General features: G+C 48.5%; 6 protein-coding genes across 6 annotated transcripts; 3 read left to right on the forward strand and 3 right to left on the reverse strand.

Annotated features, from left to right (window-relative positions):
* Nucleotides 1–8: 8 nt before the first annotated feature.
* On the reverse strand, nt 9–4,836 carry F5Y00DRAFT_228386 (uncharacterized protein). The gene is made up of 6 exons (XM_048006623.1): nt 4,463–4,836; nt 4,192–4,343; nt 1,880–4,111; nt 1,137–1,825; nt 404–1,070; nt 9–343 (listed from the first exon to the last, which is right to left on the reverse strand). The coding sequence occupies exons 1-6, from the start codon at nt 4,488–4,490 to the stop codon at nt 314–316; spliced, it is 3,798 nt and encodes a 1,265-aa protein (XP_047867934.1). The 5' UTR covers nt 4,491–4,836; the 3' UTR covers nt 9–313.
* A 1,053-nt stretch (nt 4,837–5,889) lies between these two features.
* F5Y00DRAFT_258963 (tubulin alpha-B chain) lies at nt 5,890–7,655 on the reverse strand (the record flags this gene model as incomplete). The annotated part of the gene is made up of 6 exons (XM_048010796.1): nt 5,890–6,542; nt 6,593–7,123; nt 7,182–7,257; nt 7,313–7,339; nt 7,457–7,497; nt 7,631–7,655. The coding sequence occupies 6 exons, from the start codon at nt 7,653–7,655 to the stop codon at nt 5,890–5,892; spliced, it is 1,353 nt and encodes a 450-aa protein (XP_047867935.1).
* Nucleotides 7,656–8,263: 608 nt separating this feature from the next.
* F5Y00DRAFT_258964 (uncharacterized protein) lies at nt 8,264–9,047 on the forward strand (the record flags this gene model as incomplete). The annotated part of the gene is made up of 2 exons (XM_048010797.1): nt 8,264–8,551; nt 8,619–9,047. 2 exons carry the CDS (start codon nt 8,264–8,266, stop codon nt 9,045–9,047), a joined length of 717 nt encoding a protein of 238 aa, XP_047867936.1.
* A 168-nt stretch (nt 9,048–9,215) lies between these two features.
* On the reverse strand, nt 9,216–11,372 carry F5Y00DRAFT_205104 (uncharacterized protein). The gene is made up of 5 exons (XM_048005420.1): nt 11,070–11,372; nt 10,507–10,979; nt 10,090–10,437; nt 9,665–10,028; nt 9,216–9,610 (listed from the first exon to the last, which is right to left on the reverse strand). Exons 2-5 carry the CDS (start codon nt 10,840–10,842, stop codon nt 9,384–9,386), a joined length of 1,275 nt encoding a protein of 424 aa, XP_047867937.1. The 5' UTR covers nt 10,843–10,979; nt 11,070–11,372; the 3' UTR covers nt 9,216–9,383.
* A 76-nt stretch (nt 11,373–11,448) lies between these two features.
* Nucleotides 11,449–13,719, forward strand: F5Y00DRAFT_228399 (uncharacterized protein). The gene is made up of 3 exons (XM_048006624.1): nt 11,449–12,679; nt 12,732–13,521; nt 13,569–13,719. The coding sequence occupies exons 1-2, from the start codon at nt 11,952–11,954 to the stop codon at nt 13,426–13,428; spliced, it is 1,425 nt and encodes a 474-aa protein (XP_047867938.1). The 5' UTR covers nt 11,449–11,951; the 3' UTR covers nt 13,429–13,521; nt 13,569–13,719.
* A 1,643-nt stretch (nt 13,720–15,362) lies between these two features.
* On the forward strand, nt 15,363–17,072 carry F5Y00DRAFT_251440 (sterol esterase; the record flags this gene model as incomplete). The annotated part of the gene is made up of 1 exon (XM_048009826.1): nt 15,363–17,072. The coding sequence occupies one exon, from the start codon at nt 15,363–15,365 to the stop codon at nt 17,070–17,072; it is 1,710 nt and encodes a 569-aa protein (XP_047867939.1).
* Between the last annotated feature and the right edge of the window lie 469 nt (nt 17,073–17,541).

The raw sequence follows: 17,541 nt of genomic DNA on the forward strand, positions 1-17,541 counted from the left end.
GTATAATGCGAGGGTTAAAAGTAGTAGATCGTTAAAAATAAACCGTATCTGACCTGTAGAGGCAGCGTATAGGTATTCACGACAAAGAATTACATACAGAACTATACATTAGTCATCGGCCCTTCTGTCAAACTTGCCAGGCCTTGTTGGCTCCTCCATATTGAGCCTCACATCTTAGCTTAAGTTCATTTTGACAAACTTCCAAAGGTCCCCACACACTCCGCGCCTATACAAATGAGGTATCTCACGAATAAAAACAAAGAATCATCCATCTTCTGCCTCAAAATTGGGTGTTAACATGCTAGACCTAGGTTTAGGACTGGTTAGCGAGGTGGTTTGCAGCCTAGGTAGTGGGTTAGTGCCCCCCAGTTCCACGCAAGACAGTGTCGAAATATCAGCTTACCCGCTCGAGATTATAGTCGTACTTCTCTAAGGCATTCACCGCGTCCGTCCTCGAGTAGCCCATACCAGTAAGGTTCTTAACGATAGGATCATCATGTTTTCCTTCGTCACTCAATGCCCTTCCTGCGGTGCTGGGCCTACCTGAGCTTTGGCTTTGAACGGGACTCTTGTTATCTTCGTTGCTTTTTGCGGGAAGGTCGCTCGGCGAGTCGAAACTAGAGAAAAGAGCTTCCCAGTCTTGGTTGTTTGGTGCTGCGGGGGCTTGGCCGGAGAAGGAGGTATTCGCATTATTACTTGGACCGGCACCAGTAGCAGCACCCGATGTAGATGAGACTGTACCGAAATCGTAGCTGCTGTCAATGCCAAATGCATTTGAAGCATTAGTCGATTCGCTCTTGGGCTGGCTTGGCGGCGGACTGCTGTCAAACACAGGATTGAAGTCGTCAAGATTTGATCTGGATAGGTTAGCAAACTCATCGTCTGCCGAACCCTCTTTAGCGTCTTCGAGGTCGGCGAAATCGTCATCGGGGTCGTCGAATGCATTCTTATGTGCAGTGGTGGCTGTATTTGTTACTGTAGTTGGAGTAGGGGTAAAGGATTCCCCGGTCCCTGATGGAGAAGAGAAAGATGAAGAAGCTCTCGGCGGCTCAGGGAAATTTGGTAGGTCACTTGATCCGATATTAGCGTCATTATGAGCTTTGAATGGTCAATGCATTGGAAATTGAAGGTCATACTTGGACGCGTGGGAAGCATGAGACGCGGAAGTTACACTGTCTGCGGCTGGGCCGTCGGTTACGGCAGTGCTAGACTTTGAGGCTGCCGGAGAAGCCGGAGCCTGGAACTCCTTGGCCTCGGTCTTTTTGTCGGCGGGGGATGCGGGTGCAAAGTCATCGTCAAACCGATTTCCCTCGCTAGCGGAGTCCGACTCATCATCCCTCTCAAGCTCGGAAATAGGGGGGAACTCTGAGTTGAAGGTCGAAAATGCCTTGGAGTTGTCTTGAGTCGACTTCTCCTGAGGCTTACCCGAAGTACTGCCCATGCTTGCAAAGGCGGAATCAAAGTCTACCTTTGCATTGCCAGAATCTTTCATGTTCGCGAATAGGTCACTGTCCCTTTTGCTAGCGTAAGGTGAGGTAGGGGCAGGGGCTGTGGGGGTCTCGTCGGGGAACGAGCCAGGGATAGATCCATCACCAGGGGCCTTTGATTTCTCTTCGCTTTGCGTAGGAGACCATCTTTGGTTGGTGTCCGACGCCGAAGCCAAACTCTGGCCAGTGGATGCGGACTCCAACGGGGCAGGAGTAGAAACAGAAGCAGAGGGAGTTGCGGCGCTTTCACCAGACCTACTAACGGGGGGAGAAACTTGACGTGAAGGTGACAGGGTCTCGGACGCCTCGCCAAAGGGTGCGAAACTCGGGTTAGGCTGCTACAACTCAGTTGAGACGGGGGGCTCGCGTGCGGGAGTGGAATGGAGACTCACAGTAGGCGTAGAACTTGTCGGTGTAGCAAAAGATCCAATGCTAGCTGTTGAGCCACCAGTATCTTGGTGTTTAAATGAAGTTACCGGAGGAGTTGAAGTGCTCTCGGCCCCGAAGTCACCAAAGATATCGTTGAAAGACTTTTCGCCATATGGCTTAACGGGAGGCGATGTGAATGTGCCCATTATGTCTGTACTTCCAGTCCGCCTGAAGAACGGATTATTTGCGCTGGCAGTTGACGGTGCTGGACTAGCTACCTGAGCGGAGGTTGCCACTGGGGAGTTGCTGTTAATCTGACGGGAAAGCTCCTCGTTGCTCTTAGTGAGATCCTCTACTTCGCTCTTTAGCTTGTCTCGGTCGCCCTCGACCGTAGAAAGCTGCTTCTTGCCAATAGCAACCATTCCTTTTTGTTGCCGAGCTTCTGACCTTAATTTTTCCACCTGTGGTTTCAGCTGCGCAATCTCAGTATTGACAGAGCTGATTCGTTGCTTAAGAGCAGCGCTTTCTTGTTGATCGGCCTGGAGAGCCTGGGCGATTTGCTGATGCTGGTTCTGCAAGTCCTTGTAGGTGCCATCGATTACGATCAACTCGTTGGTAAGCTTTTTGGTCTCTTCGCGCACGCTTCTAAGTTGTTCTTCCAGAGTACGAACATCTTGGGCTTCCTTCTCGTATAATGCGCGTAGTTGAGATAGCCGCTGTTCAAAGTTCTTCTTTTGCTCGCTCGCCTGATTAATCTCATTCTGTGTCGAGCTACGTTGTCCTTGAACCTGTTGCATCTGCTTTGACAATGAACCGATCTGGTTAGACAGGTTGGCCAACTCAGTTGTCTCATTTGTGAGTTTTTTGCTAATTTCTGGATCATTGTCTCCAAGAAGATCTTCCGTAGCGGCCACAGGGGGAGCAGGTCCCCTTGGATGCTGAGCGGAACCGCTCGACCCTCCGGTATCATGAGAAGTCAAAGTCCTACCGAAGGAAGAAGACGGAACGAAGGGCCTGAACGTATTGGCGGTGGGGGAAGCCCGAAGCGGGGAAGCTGGCGGTCCACTCGCGAATGGGTCTCTCGCTGCTGAACCTCCTGTTGATACCGGAATTTGGGGTGGAGCAGGGCTAGGGGAAGCGTCAAGACCAAATAGGTCATCAATGGCGGATTTCGGCTGGGGTATCGGTTGAGGTATCGGCTGAGGTTGAGGTGGTAGCTGCGTTGGGGAAGCTGGGACGTCGAACGGAGACGGACCGACCGGGGGACGAGGCTGCTGGTTTCGCAGGGACGGAGGGATGAGATTTGGAGGAAGGGTTGTAGGTAGTGGCATATCTCGCCTGCTTCGCTGTTGACGAATAAGGTGCATGGCAACCGCAAATGTGTCTCTCGTCAGCCGGCCTTCTGAATTGATATCCGCAAGATCCCAAATCTGGGCTAACGCATCCTCAGGCAAGCTAGATTGACTTAGGAATGGGACAGCTTCCTCTCCAGTGATGAATCCCTTGTTCGTCTTATCCAAATCAGCGTAAAATTGATCGAATCTTGCCTTGTCAGCAGGCGTGATTATCCAGTCGCTTCCAGTCGTTTGAGGGGCTACACCAGTAGGCTGAGGACCAAACGGTGGTCTTCCCAGCGGACTCGTCGTTCGCAATTGCGCCTGTCCGCTCAGTTGTCGTGGTATGGCGGGTACCGGCGGGACCATAGTCGTAGGGCTCCGTCCTGACATCGAACCACGCCTTGTAGCAGCTTCGTAGAGCGCGGCAGGTAGGATATTTGGGAGACCTCTCAAAGTACCGGACTTCATGGAAGTGAGAAGATGCATTGCGATTACAAATTCCGTCATTACAAGTGCTCCCCTTTGCTCTGTATCGGCAAGCTGCCAGATGCGTCCTAGAACTTCGTTGGGTAGGCCGGACTTCTCGAATATACTCTTCGCCTGATCACCCGGTAGTATGCCTCCATTCTGTAAGTTCTGTTTCTCAAATAATCCAGCATACTGGGCGACCTTCTCGGGTGTCAGAGGTGGTATCCGTATAGGGCCGCTGCCACTCCCCTGTGCCTGTATGGGTGGTGGGACAGGGGGGACGTTGGCACTAATGTGAATCCCGTCAAACCGCGGTAAGGGGCCTGGCTGAAGGGCTAGTTCAGGGGTTGGTTCGCGTGCAGCTTGAGCATGGCCGATGAGTCGCAAGACGAGTCCGAAGCCGGCAGGAGTTAGAAAGCCACGATTCTCCTTGTCTGCTATTTGCCAGATCTACCAGCGTTGAGAAGAAATTAGCATATTCTTATATCGAGCGTATTCATCCGATATTCAGAACTGTAAGGGAAACTTACCTCGCCGAGGACGCGCGAGTCTAGCCTTGTTTTCTCGAAGAATTTCACGGCTACTTCTCCCGTCACAACGCCGACATTATCAGTGTCTGCTTGTTTGAAGAGTTGGCCATATACTCGCTTCTCTTCGGGAGTTAGGTTAAGCGCCGGCGCGGCTGTTAAGACGATATGCGTTAGTTAACACTGCTGGTTATGATACATGCACACGGAAAGAAGCATCTCGATGATAGATGAATGCTTCATGGCAATATAGATAGGAGTTCCCGTAGCTTACCGGCATCAACATTAGATTCGGCGGACATTATTGCGCAGCCGAGCTCACCCAGGCTTCAATTTAAGACCAGAGCTCGGCGTTTGAGGATATCGAACAACGTTTCGGGCGCACACGAAAAGTCAATTAACGATGCGTCCAGGTTAGCATAGAATTGCTATCTAATAACGAAAGAAGCATGTAGTGTACAGCTTCGGCGACAAAAAGCGGTCGGAGATTTGGCCGTGTTTGGCGAAAGGAAGGGTAAGGTAAGTGGTGAGTGGGAAATGTTTTTGAGGTTTCCTTCTCCAACTAACTACGCTTTTTCGTAGGAGGCTGGCGTCTGGAGTCTACCTTTCTTTATTGTACAGGGTAACCTTGCCCCTACTGCCCCTACCTCCCCTACCTCAGGACCACATACGTAGGCGGGGCCACTTCTTTTAGCTTAGCTCCTCAAAGCTCCGGGGTCCCGGGTACATATACTGTAGGCATCTCCATATATAATACATGTACATATGTATATCTCTCGCATTACATCTTACATTGCAGAGCGTTAGGCCAATACCTACACATTTCTACGGCTCAATATCAGGTATTTAGATAATATTTCAATATTTCTAGATGCATTAATAATTCTATAAACAAGGATGAGAAGGATGAGAATATACATCAATTTTATAATTTCTCAAAGAAATAAAGGGGAAAAAAGGAAGGACTTTATTCTCCCCCTTTCCAATTTCCTCCCTCATCTCAACTGCCGGTACATTCAAAGGAGGTAGCCATTCATTCTGTAACCAGACTCGAAGACGTACAAGCGAACGTTTTGTAATGAGTCAGTCCAGCTTAATACATCCTCTTCCTATCAAGAGCGCTGCAGCATCCAAATATGGATCCTGTCATTTTAGGGGACAGTTAGACATGCATGCCGCTGCGAGCTGCAATCGAAAGAAGCCATAATTGGCCAACCGGTGGTTCAACCGCGGATAGCGTGAAAGGTCACCAACGAGTAGAGTGGCATTGTCAGTAGTTCATCCTTCAACTTATTGGTCTGGAGTCTGTCACACTGCATACCTGATAATACCAAGCGACACGAAAACGGAGCGGCAGAAATGATGAAAATTAATCACGTATTTTTCTCATTTTGGTATCGAAGGCACTTGGGGGAATGCCCGAGTGAACTTTTTGCTATTAAAAGTCATAGGACGGATGTACAAAGTGTATACTAATCTTGCTACCAGGCTCACAATCGAATTAAAAGCCGCCCTGCTGTCTCTCCACCACTATTCCTACGGACAGGACCACGTTTCTCCGCCACACAAGTATAACTGGCACTCATTATAGGCTTTCAGTATAATAGGGCACTATTGCGGTAGGCCTCGGTCAGACACAACGGAGGGAGTAGAATATTAGATGCCCTTTAACCGTGACACGTAGCATGAGTAACCTCATATTTAGTACTCAGCCTCAGCATCTCCCTCAGCGTCTAGGGAATCGGTGGCAACTTCCTCGTAGTCGCGCTCTAGCGCTGCCAAATCCTCACGCGCCTCCGAGAATTCACCTTCTTCCATACCCTCACCAACATACCAGTGGACGAAAGCGCGCTTGGAATACATGAGGTCGAACTTGGTAGACAAAGCTGACCAAGCCTCAGCAATAGCCGTCGTATTGGAAAGCATGCAGACGGCACGGTTGACCTTGGCCAAGTCACCGTCGGGAACGAACTGGGGAGGCTGGAAGCAGATACCAAGCTTGAATCCGGTTGGGCACCAGTCGACGAATTGGATGGTGCGCTTGGTCTTGAGCGTAGCTACAGCTGCGTGAGCGTCCTTAGGAACGACATCTCCTCGGTACAGCAGGCAGGTAGCCATGTATTTTCCATGACGGGGATCACACTTGACCATCTGGTTATACGGCTCAAAGCATGACATGGTCATCTCTTGAACAGAGTTGGCCTCGTGGGCGGCCTTGGCAGCCGAAATGACCGGAGCGTAAGCAACCAGGGGAAAGTGAATACGAGGGTACGGCACCAGATTGGTCTGGAACTCGTTAAGATCGACGTTGAGAGAGCCATCGAATCGAAGAGAGGCCGTGATAGAAGACACAACTAGACGACGTTAGCTACTAGCAATACAACACTATTAGATAATTCCCTACCTTGGGCGATTAAGCGGTTCAGGTTCTCGAAGTTAGGACGCTCCAAGCCAAGATTTCGGCGGCAGATATCGTAGATAGCTTCGTTGTCGACCATGAAGGAGCAGTCGGAGTGCTCGAGGGTGGTGTGTGTGGTAAGGATAGAGTTGTATGGCTCGACGACCGAGGTAGCAGTTTGAGGAGCAGGGTAGACGCAGAACTCCAGCTTGCTCTTCTTACCATAGTCGACCGACAGACGCTCCATCAACAAGGCACCGAAACCAGAGCCAGTACCACCGCCAAAGGAGTGGAAGACCAAGAAACCTTGGAGACCAGCGCAGCTATCAGCAACACGTCGCACTCTGTCCAAAACCTGGTCGATGAGCTCCTTGCCCACAGTGTAGTGACCACGAGCGTAGTTGTTGGACGCATCCTCCTTGCCTGTGATCATCTGCTCGGGGTGAAAAAGGCTGCGGTAGGTACCAGTTCGAACCTCGTCGACGACGTTGGGCTCGAGATCGCAGTAGATGGTGCGAGGGACGTATTTGCCCTGGCCTAAAGGAATCGAGAAGTTAGAATACTTTCCATTATCCACGAAGTATATCAAACATACCGGTCTCGGAGAAGAAAGTGCTGAATCCTTGGTCAGGGTCCGCCTTCTTGCGCTCTTCGGTCAGGTATCCATCAGGCTACACGATAAGAGTCAGTCAGGTCCTTAGTCTATTAGATTTCAAATCAACATACCTGAATACCGTGCTCGAGGCAGTAGAGCTAAAAGCAGGTCAGTTTTAATTTCCATCTTGAGTCGGTTTCGCGAAAGGCGCTGTCGAGGTCCGATTTGCGTAGTGTATATGCGACATCAAGATCCCGCACCGGGAATAGACTTACCTCCCAGCAAGCGTTGGCAATTTGGCAACCAGCCTGGCCGACTATATACAGAACAATCAGTCAGTATAAACGCGTTTCCATAATCTAGAAGTCAAAAGGTGCCGGCAGTAAGGAGACATGGATTATGCGGTGAAGGAAAACGCGTGCTATCGAGGGGAAAATAAGAAAACATACCGTTGATGCTAATGATCTCACGCATCTTGAAGGCAGATACAATGGAAAATTTGTATTAAAGGGAAACAAGAGAACAAAAATCGGGAGCAGGCAGGTTGAAAAGTAGCCCCTTTGCAGGATATGTGAGTGGATGAGATGTAGGAGTTGAGATCGAGTCAAAAGGAGTTCTGTTGATGCTTTGGACGGGGTCGTTTTTTTACCTAAGTTAACTAAAAGTTCAAGTGGGGGGCGGATTAAAAATTCACCCCTGGTTGGAGCAATTAGTGTTCCAATGTTCCAATGTTGACATGTCCCAGTTGGCCAGCCACGGTCTAGCTTGTTATGAGGTTGCCTAGATTGACCGGATTGGACTCGGGGGGTTCGGGAAGGCACACAGACCACGTCGTTGCCCAAGAGGAAACAGGGGGGTCGGCTATTACACCTATTACACAAGTCCACGGACCGGTTCGCAGATGACAAACTTGACAAATTAAGCTTAGCGGTAGGAACGCAGTTGGCAATTGCCCAATACAATCCATCCCAAATCTGATCTTCATTAATAATTAAATTTCATACGAAATACAACAACTAAAACCGGCTCACAATAATAACATAATAACATAAAACATACCTAACTAACAATAGTTGACCATAATGTTCATGATTCACCTTGCTCTTGTATATTCGCTGATTGCAGCTGTATGTGCCAATACCGAAAAGGCAATCTTCTTAGGACCACCTACAGCTAGTATCCCCTTTTCCCATCCGACCCTGGACGACTTACACGTCGATGTCCTCACACCTACTAATGGGGCGATACGGACCCATGTCGAGGCCCAATTTCCCAATATATCGTTGCCGCATGGCAAAGCTACTTGGCTCGTTCTAGATGAGCTGACTGAGGGTCAGCGTTACGAAGTGAGAGTATGCTGGGCTGCGACCGTAAGTAAACCTGCTACCATGTCATAGTTTAATATACTTGGTCTAGGGAAAGCTCACTAGTCCCTAGCAACCCACCGAGTTTAGAGTCGCTACCTATGAGCTACAAACCCTCCTCGAGGTCCCAGAGCTATTATCAAGCCTCTCAAAGTATTCACAGTTCCATCGGTCCCTAGATAGTGATCCTGGATCTCAATCTAGGTCCATCGGAGGCGCCCAAGCGCTAAGATATGAGAGAAAGACATCAGTCCTTTTCCTCCAAATTCTAGCAGCGGCAGATTACTATACAATGAACAAGACACTAATGAGGGATGTCCCGTCGGTTCATGTCGACATCATTCTCGATCCCTTTGTCTTCGGCTTACTTCCTCGCTCACTATTACCAACCGTGGGCTATATTGTCGTGGTAACCATCGCATCGTGGTTTATCGCACGATATATCTCAATTTGCATTCGCAACCTAGCAGCAGAAACAACTTCCGAAAAGAAAATTCAGTGAAGTGGTAAAAAAGGCTTCAACCATGGCCCCTTATATTTGCCTTCTAGATCCAAACGAGAGCATCACCTAGTCCTAATCATCATAACTCGTAACACGCGTTCGCAAATGCGGTCCAATATAACCCCAAACGAGCATATGATCACAACATCTTCATCTTATCCATAACTCAATTTATGCTATAAACCGCTATAAACCACCGTGGATCAATGCCAAAGCGGAATTCCTCTTAGCATAATGAATATGGTGGAAATGCTCCAAGAACGGTTAAAATAAACTCTGCGGTCTATTATATGCCTGAAACTTTGCAAATACAAATAACACCTTGGAAATTTCCTATTACCAATTACCGGGATACCCAGACTGGGCATGGGGATGCGTTGCCGAAGGAACTGGTGGCCCGGCGTTCGCATACGAAGGTTGTCCCGAGTACCCGTGAGGGCCTGACGATGGAGGTGACACATTGTATGGTCGGTTACCGTACGTAGACGGAGGCGGAGGGTATTGTTGGTGACCATTGTATTGGGGCTGATTCGGTGGTGGTGATGTGTATTGCGGTTGTTGTGCTAGTCATTATGTTAACCAAGCCGGCAATTCATCATAAAAAAGGGGTTACTCACAATAAGCATTTGCTTGGGGAGTTGGACTATGTCCATAGCCAGAGTGGACCGATGATGGGGCACCACCATAAGGCGGGTTTTGATGCTGTGAACCGGGTGGTGGGCTATGAAAAGAAGGATGTTGGTGTCCTCCTGTCTGGCCAGGAGGCGGAGGATATGATGTTGCGGCATGCTGGCCGGGTGGAGGTGGGTATTGCTGCGTTCCATGGTGACCAGAAGGAGGGTTGTATGAGGGAGAGCTCTGTTGATGGGGCGGAGCGCTATATGATGGCGTTGATGCACTTGGTGATTGGTAAGATGTCGGAGGAGCTTGACCACTATATCCGCCCGTATGGCCCGAGTTCGAATAGCCATAATTCTGACCCTACGTGACGCGTTAGTTAAGTCTAAGGTCATTTCAATGTCGTAGGTAGAACGCGACATACTGGTTGATGCGCTCCTCCAAACATGCTTGCAACGCCTCCCATCACAGAGCCGGCGAGACCTGATGAGTGTTGTGGTTGGTGTGACTGCCCTGCGTGGTAATTCTGTGGTTGCTGAGGCTTGCTGCCAGAGGAAAATAGACCCGAAGCGAGTTGGCCAACAAGTTGACTAGGAACTCCTCCACCATGTCCACCAGATGAACTTCCGTGGCTGCTGCCATGGCTTCCGCCGAGCCCACCAATTAATTGACTAGCGATACCTCCAATGCCGCTCGATCCATGACTGCTACCGCTTTGCGGTTTTCCGTGACCTCCAGAGAACTGGCTCAGCAACGTGTTGGTAGCAAAGCTCTACGGTTAGAAGCCAGGTTAGCAATCTTTTTGCTAGAATGCAAAATCTACCAGCACTTGTATACTCACACCGAATCCCCTTTCTCCAGATGGTCCATCGAGTCCTCGACTACCATCGGGCGCCAATACGGGTTCCATCCGTCCGTCAGGATGTTTGACGGTTTGTGTACCGTCCGGGTGCGTGATGACTTCCTGTTGGCCAGGTATTCCGTACGGGTGCTCGTTGACTTGAGCAGGCGTGTTTCCCGGCGCAGCTTGCGTTGGAGTCTCCCATTGCGAGACACCGGTCGAGAGTTGAACGTAGTAATATTTTTTGCTTGCACCATCCCACTGTGCTATCCATCCAGGCGGAAGTTGTGGTGGTTCGAACGTAGGGCCTTCGTTGGGAGAGGCGGGGCCAGCCATGGCGACTGAGGGAGGAGGGGTCCTATGTTCTTATGTTTGTCCCTCTCTATGGCTATCTATAAGTTACGTAGGTAGACAAGATGGGGAAACAACCGACTTCGATTACGAAGGAGACAGGTGAACGGTAGAAAAGTGAGCTTAAGTAGGTAACCGAGATATACCTAACGAAAAGGAGAGGGTTAGCCGACAATTAAAAAAGAATTATTATTGATGGTGGTATGGCTTGCCTTGTCGTAATGGAATTTATTGGAAAATGTGAAGGAGAGGGCTATCGAAGGTTGCAGATGAATGAATGAATAAAAGGAGACTAATCACGGCTACATATGTAATTAGGACCCTGCAAAGCCCACATGCACCCTAATACGCATATACTTAGTCGACAGTCAGCTCGAAATTAGGTAGGAGGAGGTAGTGTGAGGAATGCGTGGCCCGTCGCAGGTTTCGACTTCCTGTTTTTAGGTACCCTCTCTATGTGCGCCCAAAGTGAGGAATGTACCCATTAGGTAAGCTATAGTACATTTTTAGAGGGGTGGGCGATTCATGTAGGTACCTCTAGCCTCTTATTGAACCTTATGTCTTCTACCTTAGGTACCTTAGCGTCTAAAGGTCTGGTGGAATGACTGCTTACGCCATAATATCATTCAGCCACAGCGGGTATCTTAAGTGGCGGTTTTGAGCCTGCTAACTCAAATAAATCCAAACCACACCATCAGGCGTCAGCCAAAACCGCCTTAGCCACAACGAAACCTCCTTCACGCTCCCTTGTTGGTTACCTCCTGATATATATCAATGTGATCTGATCACCTGCATTTATAGCGGAGTCATGCCTTCCTAAGTGCATACTTCACGTATAGTGCTAACTAACAGAATGCACAGAAGCTAGAATGAATACTGATGAAGCAATAACGAGAGACTTCTATAACTTTATGACCTTCTTTCGTTTTTTGAAAATGGTCAAGGGTCATGAAAATCAAGACCACCATCATTCGACATAACAATGAGCCGCCAAGTGTCCAACGGGAGCAAACAAAATTATAGCAAGACAACCTTAGCTATATATCTTTCAATCCTTATTAATGCGAACTTCATTCAATTAGAATTCGCTATCTATGGACCCCGGAAAATTATCATTCAGTACTGCAGGGGGAGACGTTGACCTCCTAGAACGTCTCACGAAGCTACGTCTGTTATTCTCTAACGGCTCCTTCACCAGCCAAGAGTATCGATACATAAAAATCCTTCTTTCTAATGTCAACGTAGATATTATTGGCGAGCTTCCAGTGGAAATAGTAAGCCAAATTGCACAACTACTGGATCTGCATGGGTTTGTTTGCTGCCTTGGTATATCCAGACGATGGCGTGGCAAGTTTTTATCCCCGTCTATAATAAGCACTATTACGAACAAATATTGTCCTTCATTGACATACTCTGGAAATCCAGTGAGTCCAGATAATAGTCTCAGCGCCCTTCACAGAATAGGACGATTGCGCTGGCACTCTTGGCAGGACTATCTGAAGAAAGAATTTTCTTGGGAACATGAATCATATTTCAAGCTGGACCCTGTGTATCACGGCGATCACGATAACACCTCCATCGTCTATGCGCAATTTGGTCACTATGACAATGACCCCAGGCCAAATGCCGAGGCGTACTCGAGTGCTCTGTATTCTCGTGGAAGGATAGCGTGGCTTGCTAAACCACGCATCGTGGTAGTTGACAACTTATGGGTACGGACGCGAAAGATTTTCACTATGCCAACAGGTGCTCTCGCTGGATTGACACTCGAGATTCTAGCCCTTGGGGATAGGCTCGTGGTTGGCACTATGCATCGTATTTTGTAAGAACATCTGGATGTGGCTGTTCTTCCTTTGTCTAACGTAATCGAATAGAGTCGCATGGGACCACACAACGAACGAGTTTCTGGAAAAGAGGCTGCCTGGCCCCATTAAATATGCTACCACAGAAGGGTTAAGAGTCGCCGTGATACTCTTTAATGGGGATACCTTCTTATGGGAATTCGGCGGTAAAGTGTCGATGATTGCAACAGCTCCTCTAAAACAAGGACTCCACGGACAGTCATTGAGAACATGGGTGTCGAACCTGCGTATTTTTTTCCACCCTACGTGTAGCAGAACGCTTCTCCTAGCTTCTGGCTATACTCACTTTTGGTCTGAATACCCTAATGCAATTCTTAGGCGAGTAGTCTATGAATTTAAGGATATGAACCACACCGAGACTTTTCAATCTGAATTCCCCACCAGAATGCACAATCTCGCAAACCCTATCGATACTAAAGTTGACATACAAAAGGTCCTACCTTACCGCCGCGATATCATCGGGTTCTGTCAGTGTCACTACCGCCCTCAACCGATGGTCATAATGCCCTACCAGTATGAAACTTTTATTGAATTCGATATCTATGAACGACGGTTTACAGCAAGAACCGGAGAGGAGTTTGATCCTAAGAAGTTTGGCTGGCGCGCCCCTCTGGAAGATGCCGACTTGGACTTTGGAATTCAGTTCTATTGCAACGGTTTTACAGCTTTTAGCTATCAACCGGGGTTCGAATTTGAAAATAGCGGATGATTTCTGGTCGGGGAATACACGAAGCACGGTGGCTAAGAAAGCATCCATCGCGTGTATTTCTTACGTCACGAGACGCTTTGGGTATTTGCCTAAGCAAGCAACTCACCTCTTAAGGCAAGCTGGTTGACTAAACGCAATAGGTCGAGACTTATTTGAGTGAGAACTCCGTGGTTACCTACTGATATGGGTTTGGTGGCATACGAATACACTATTCAGTGTTGTCGCACCTTTGTGGGTCGCTACATGGGCCCTGGTTGGCAATATGGGACGGCCCGTATTACTCCCATTAGGTACAGTATGAACACTTCGCTCCCATGGGTAGACAGCAAGTCGGGCACTTACATAGAAATAGGCAAAAATTTGGCTTCACAGGGATTCTATAAGAAGCATTGTTTAGGGTTTACCCTGGAGGGAGTGTATTAGAAAAGATAGTATGTAAGTGCCGGTTGATATTCTTACAAACCCATTTATCAGGTTCCTCTTACTCTTCCAATAAAACCTTCCTAGCTAAAGATAATAGTTAGACAGCTAGGCCCCTTTTCTTTATATGTAAAGGACTACATAAGTAGTAGTCCTGCTAATGATATAGAGACGGGCACGCAGATCAAAGTGGACATAGGGGACTAACATCCAACTTAGGAAAGTCGCAAATCGCTGTCCGTTCAGGACCGAAGCTGAACGAACCGGGGCTAGGAATGGTTATGACCGCGGGACCCTTATTGTGATAGGGCAGGTTTATCTGGCTATTGCCGCCGTTGTCCGTATATTGGTTCATTACCAATACGGCGGTTGGATTAATACCCTCCAATAACAAATCTCTTATTTCGAATAGGGACGAGTCTGTGATAGACTGTAGTAAGAAGGTGGAAATAGCATAGTGAGTAATACACATGAGATATTATCTTCAACACCTCTCCCCCTTGTTTACCCCGCAAAACCAAGCCAACGCTTTGCTAGAATTGACTTCGGGCCTATAATCCATCGTCTACCTAGTCCCACCCCCACAACTCAACTTTGGCGGGGTTATTCTGGGGTAATGTAGTGTCGTCATTGGGTCATATTTGGATAGCCATGTTGATCTGCTCTTCATCTACCTTAACAGTCCAACCACATAGATATTGGAAACGCTACGGGGTGAGGTACCTAGAAAACATTACTTACCAATTCTAACCGCTGAAGGATCCAGCCAGCCATAGCATACATACCCCCCGGTCCTATAGACTATGCTGTCAGCAGGATCACCTATTATTGGCTCCTTTGACACTGCCCACCACTTACCAAGCTATTCACAGCTCATCGGGCGCTCCGATCTGGAAATGATTGCGACGATATAGTGCATACAAGCTGGGCCTCGGTTGTTCTAGCAGCAGGAACAGAAAATATCAGTGTGGATTTCACATGGCATCGGGGATGCTCACCCAAAGAGTTTTTAGATATGGCATTCCAGGTCTGAGTTATGCAGGGCCAAGCTTCTGTCAACCGGACGAAGACCCAGGGTGGTATTATTACCCCATGATGAGATGACGAGTTAAGAGATTCTTGTCTAGATTTCCTTTCCGGAAGCCAGGTTTTCGAGAGGATAGTCTGGAGCACCTGCGGAATTGGGCATGGACGCGTGGATGAAAATTGGTCACTTGGTCTGATGCATATCGAAATCTCTCTATCTCCGATGATCACCTGAATCAGAGACAATAAACAAAGGGCTGAAATTACGATAGCTCTATTTTAAGCCACTCCAAAAAAGCAAACCTACGCGTTACCCTAGTAAGTGAGTCAATATAAGATCGACATACCATCCAGGAGTCACGATGAGATTCTTTCCAAACAAGTCTCTTCTCAGTTCGCAGTACTAATCAATAAAGGGGACAACTATCCCTTGGGCTCCTCCCTATCCTCCCCTCTCCTTCAATCTGGTGTCCTACAACTCAAACACCATGTATGGGATACTCACTCCTCTGTTATCTGCCGCGGTGCTTGCCAGCTTGGCCGCCGCTCTCCCGGCACCAAGTCCAACCCTAGAAGAGCGAGCTGCCACGACCTCAGTAGTCCTACCGCAAGGGACTATCGTGGGCTCCGTCTCTAGCACGGTTGAGAACTTTGGAGGCATACCCTTTGCCCAAGCTCCAGTGGGAAAGTTGCGCCTAAAGCCGCCGCAGAGACTCAACTCTTCTCTCGGTACTTTCGATGCCACCGGAGCTGGTCCTGCTTGCCCGCAGATGTACTTCTCCACGGAAGGAGACCTACTCATATCTGTGCTGGGCGACTTGATCAACACGCCGCTCTTCCAGACTGTCACGGGGCAGACTGAGGACTGCTTGACCATGAGAGTTCAACGGCCCAAGGGTACCACGGCAGATGCCAAACTTCCAGTTCTCTTTTGGATATTCGGCGGCGGATTTGAACTTGGCAGCCCGCAGATGTACGATGCCTCCTTACTGGTCCAAAACGGTATTGACCAAGGTAAACCGTTCATATTTGTATCGGTGAACTACCGAGTTGGCGGGTTCGGATTCTTACCAGGAAAGGAGATCCTTGCCGACGGAGCGTCGAATTTAGGGCTTTTGGATCAACGTATGGGTTTAGAATGGGTCCAAGACAACATAGCATTATTTGGTGGAGACCCCGAAAAGGTGACAATCTGGGGAGAATCGGCCGGAGCCATCTCCGTGTTTGATCAGATGGCTCTTTATGACGGCAACAACACCTACAATGGAAAGACGCTTTTCCGCGCAGCTATTATGGATAGCGGAAGTGTGGTTCCAGCTCAGGCAGTAGACTGTGCCCGCTGCCAAGATATATATGATACCGTGGTAAAAGCGGCGGGTTGCGATGGGTCTGCTGATACGCTCGAGTGTCTTCGTGATGCCGATTACAATACCTTCCTCAACGCTGCTAATAGCGTTCCGGGTATCATAGGCTACACTTCTGTCTCTTTGTCATACCTCCCACGACCTGATGGCGTCATTTTGACCGCCAGTCCCGACGCCCTTGCGCTCAGTGGCAAATATGCAGCTGTACCTATGATTATTGGAGACCAAGAAGATGAGGGAACGCTTTTCAGCTTGTTTCAAGTCAATATCACAACTACCGACGAGCTCGTCGACTACATCTGGCAGGTGTTTTTCTCTGAAGTCGCGAGAGATGATATCGTAGGCCTCGTCGACACATACGATCCATCAATCACCGCGGGCAGCCCCTTCAATACTGGCATTTTAAATAATCCGTACCCACAGTTCAAGCGCCTCGCAGCAATCCTAGGTGACATGGTGTTCACTCTTACGCGGAGAATCTTCCTCGAGTCAGCTCTTGCCGCAAATCCCAACGTGCCTTCATGGTCGTACCTAGCGTCCTATGACTACGGCACCCCGATATTGGGTACATTCCACGCCTCGGATATACTGCAGGTCTTTTACGGTCTCCTGCCTAACTACGCCAGCAAGGCTATCCAGAGCTACTACATCTCTTTCCTGTACACGATGGACCCTAACAATGGCACTAGTTCTGACATCGCGCAGTGGCCTCAATGGAAAGAGAATAAGGAACTCATGCAATTTTGGAATAATAAGAGTAACTTGCTAGCGGATGATTTCAGAAGCGAAAGCATGGATTACCTGTCATCTCATGCCAGTACCTTATTAATCTAACTATGCATTTGAGGTTAGGTTAGTATATGAGCGTTTGGAGTTGGATAAGAGCGTGCATAGGTTAGGTTAGGTAGGTACCTAACGCGTGGACTCTGGAGGTTATACGAGGAAGTTGGTTTTAGGTCACCCAAGTAAACTTGGTGCAATGTCACGGTCACACTGAAAGTCATGTTACCAGTCTTAATTGGGGGGAGACGGGGACGCAAAACAACTAAGCGCGGTATATAATACCATATATGGTAGATAATCCGACTCATGCTTGGCTACTGCAACGTTTATTAGATGTTAATGGAACTGTGAGCGTATGGTAGATCTAGATTATAGTATTGCGATGGCGCGGGGTTACGGGCTCGGTATCGGCAATATTTCCTGCAGCAATTTTATGTATTTTGGTCAAGATAGCCCGAGAAGAGGATAATGTGACTCCGCTGGTGGATCTACTATAGCACTCGTATTAAGACTCCTCGCG

Source organism: Daldinia vernicosa (genome assembly GCF_022497035.1).
Source record: "Daldinia vernicosa strain CBS 139.73 unplaced genomic scaffold F5Y00scaffold_8, whole genome shotgun sequence".
Lineage (NCBI taxonomy): Eukaryota > Fungi > Ascomycota > Sordariomycetes > Xylariales > Hypoxylaceae > Daldinia > Daldinia vernicosa.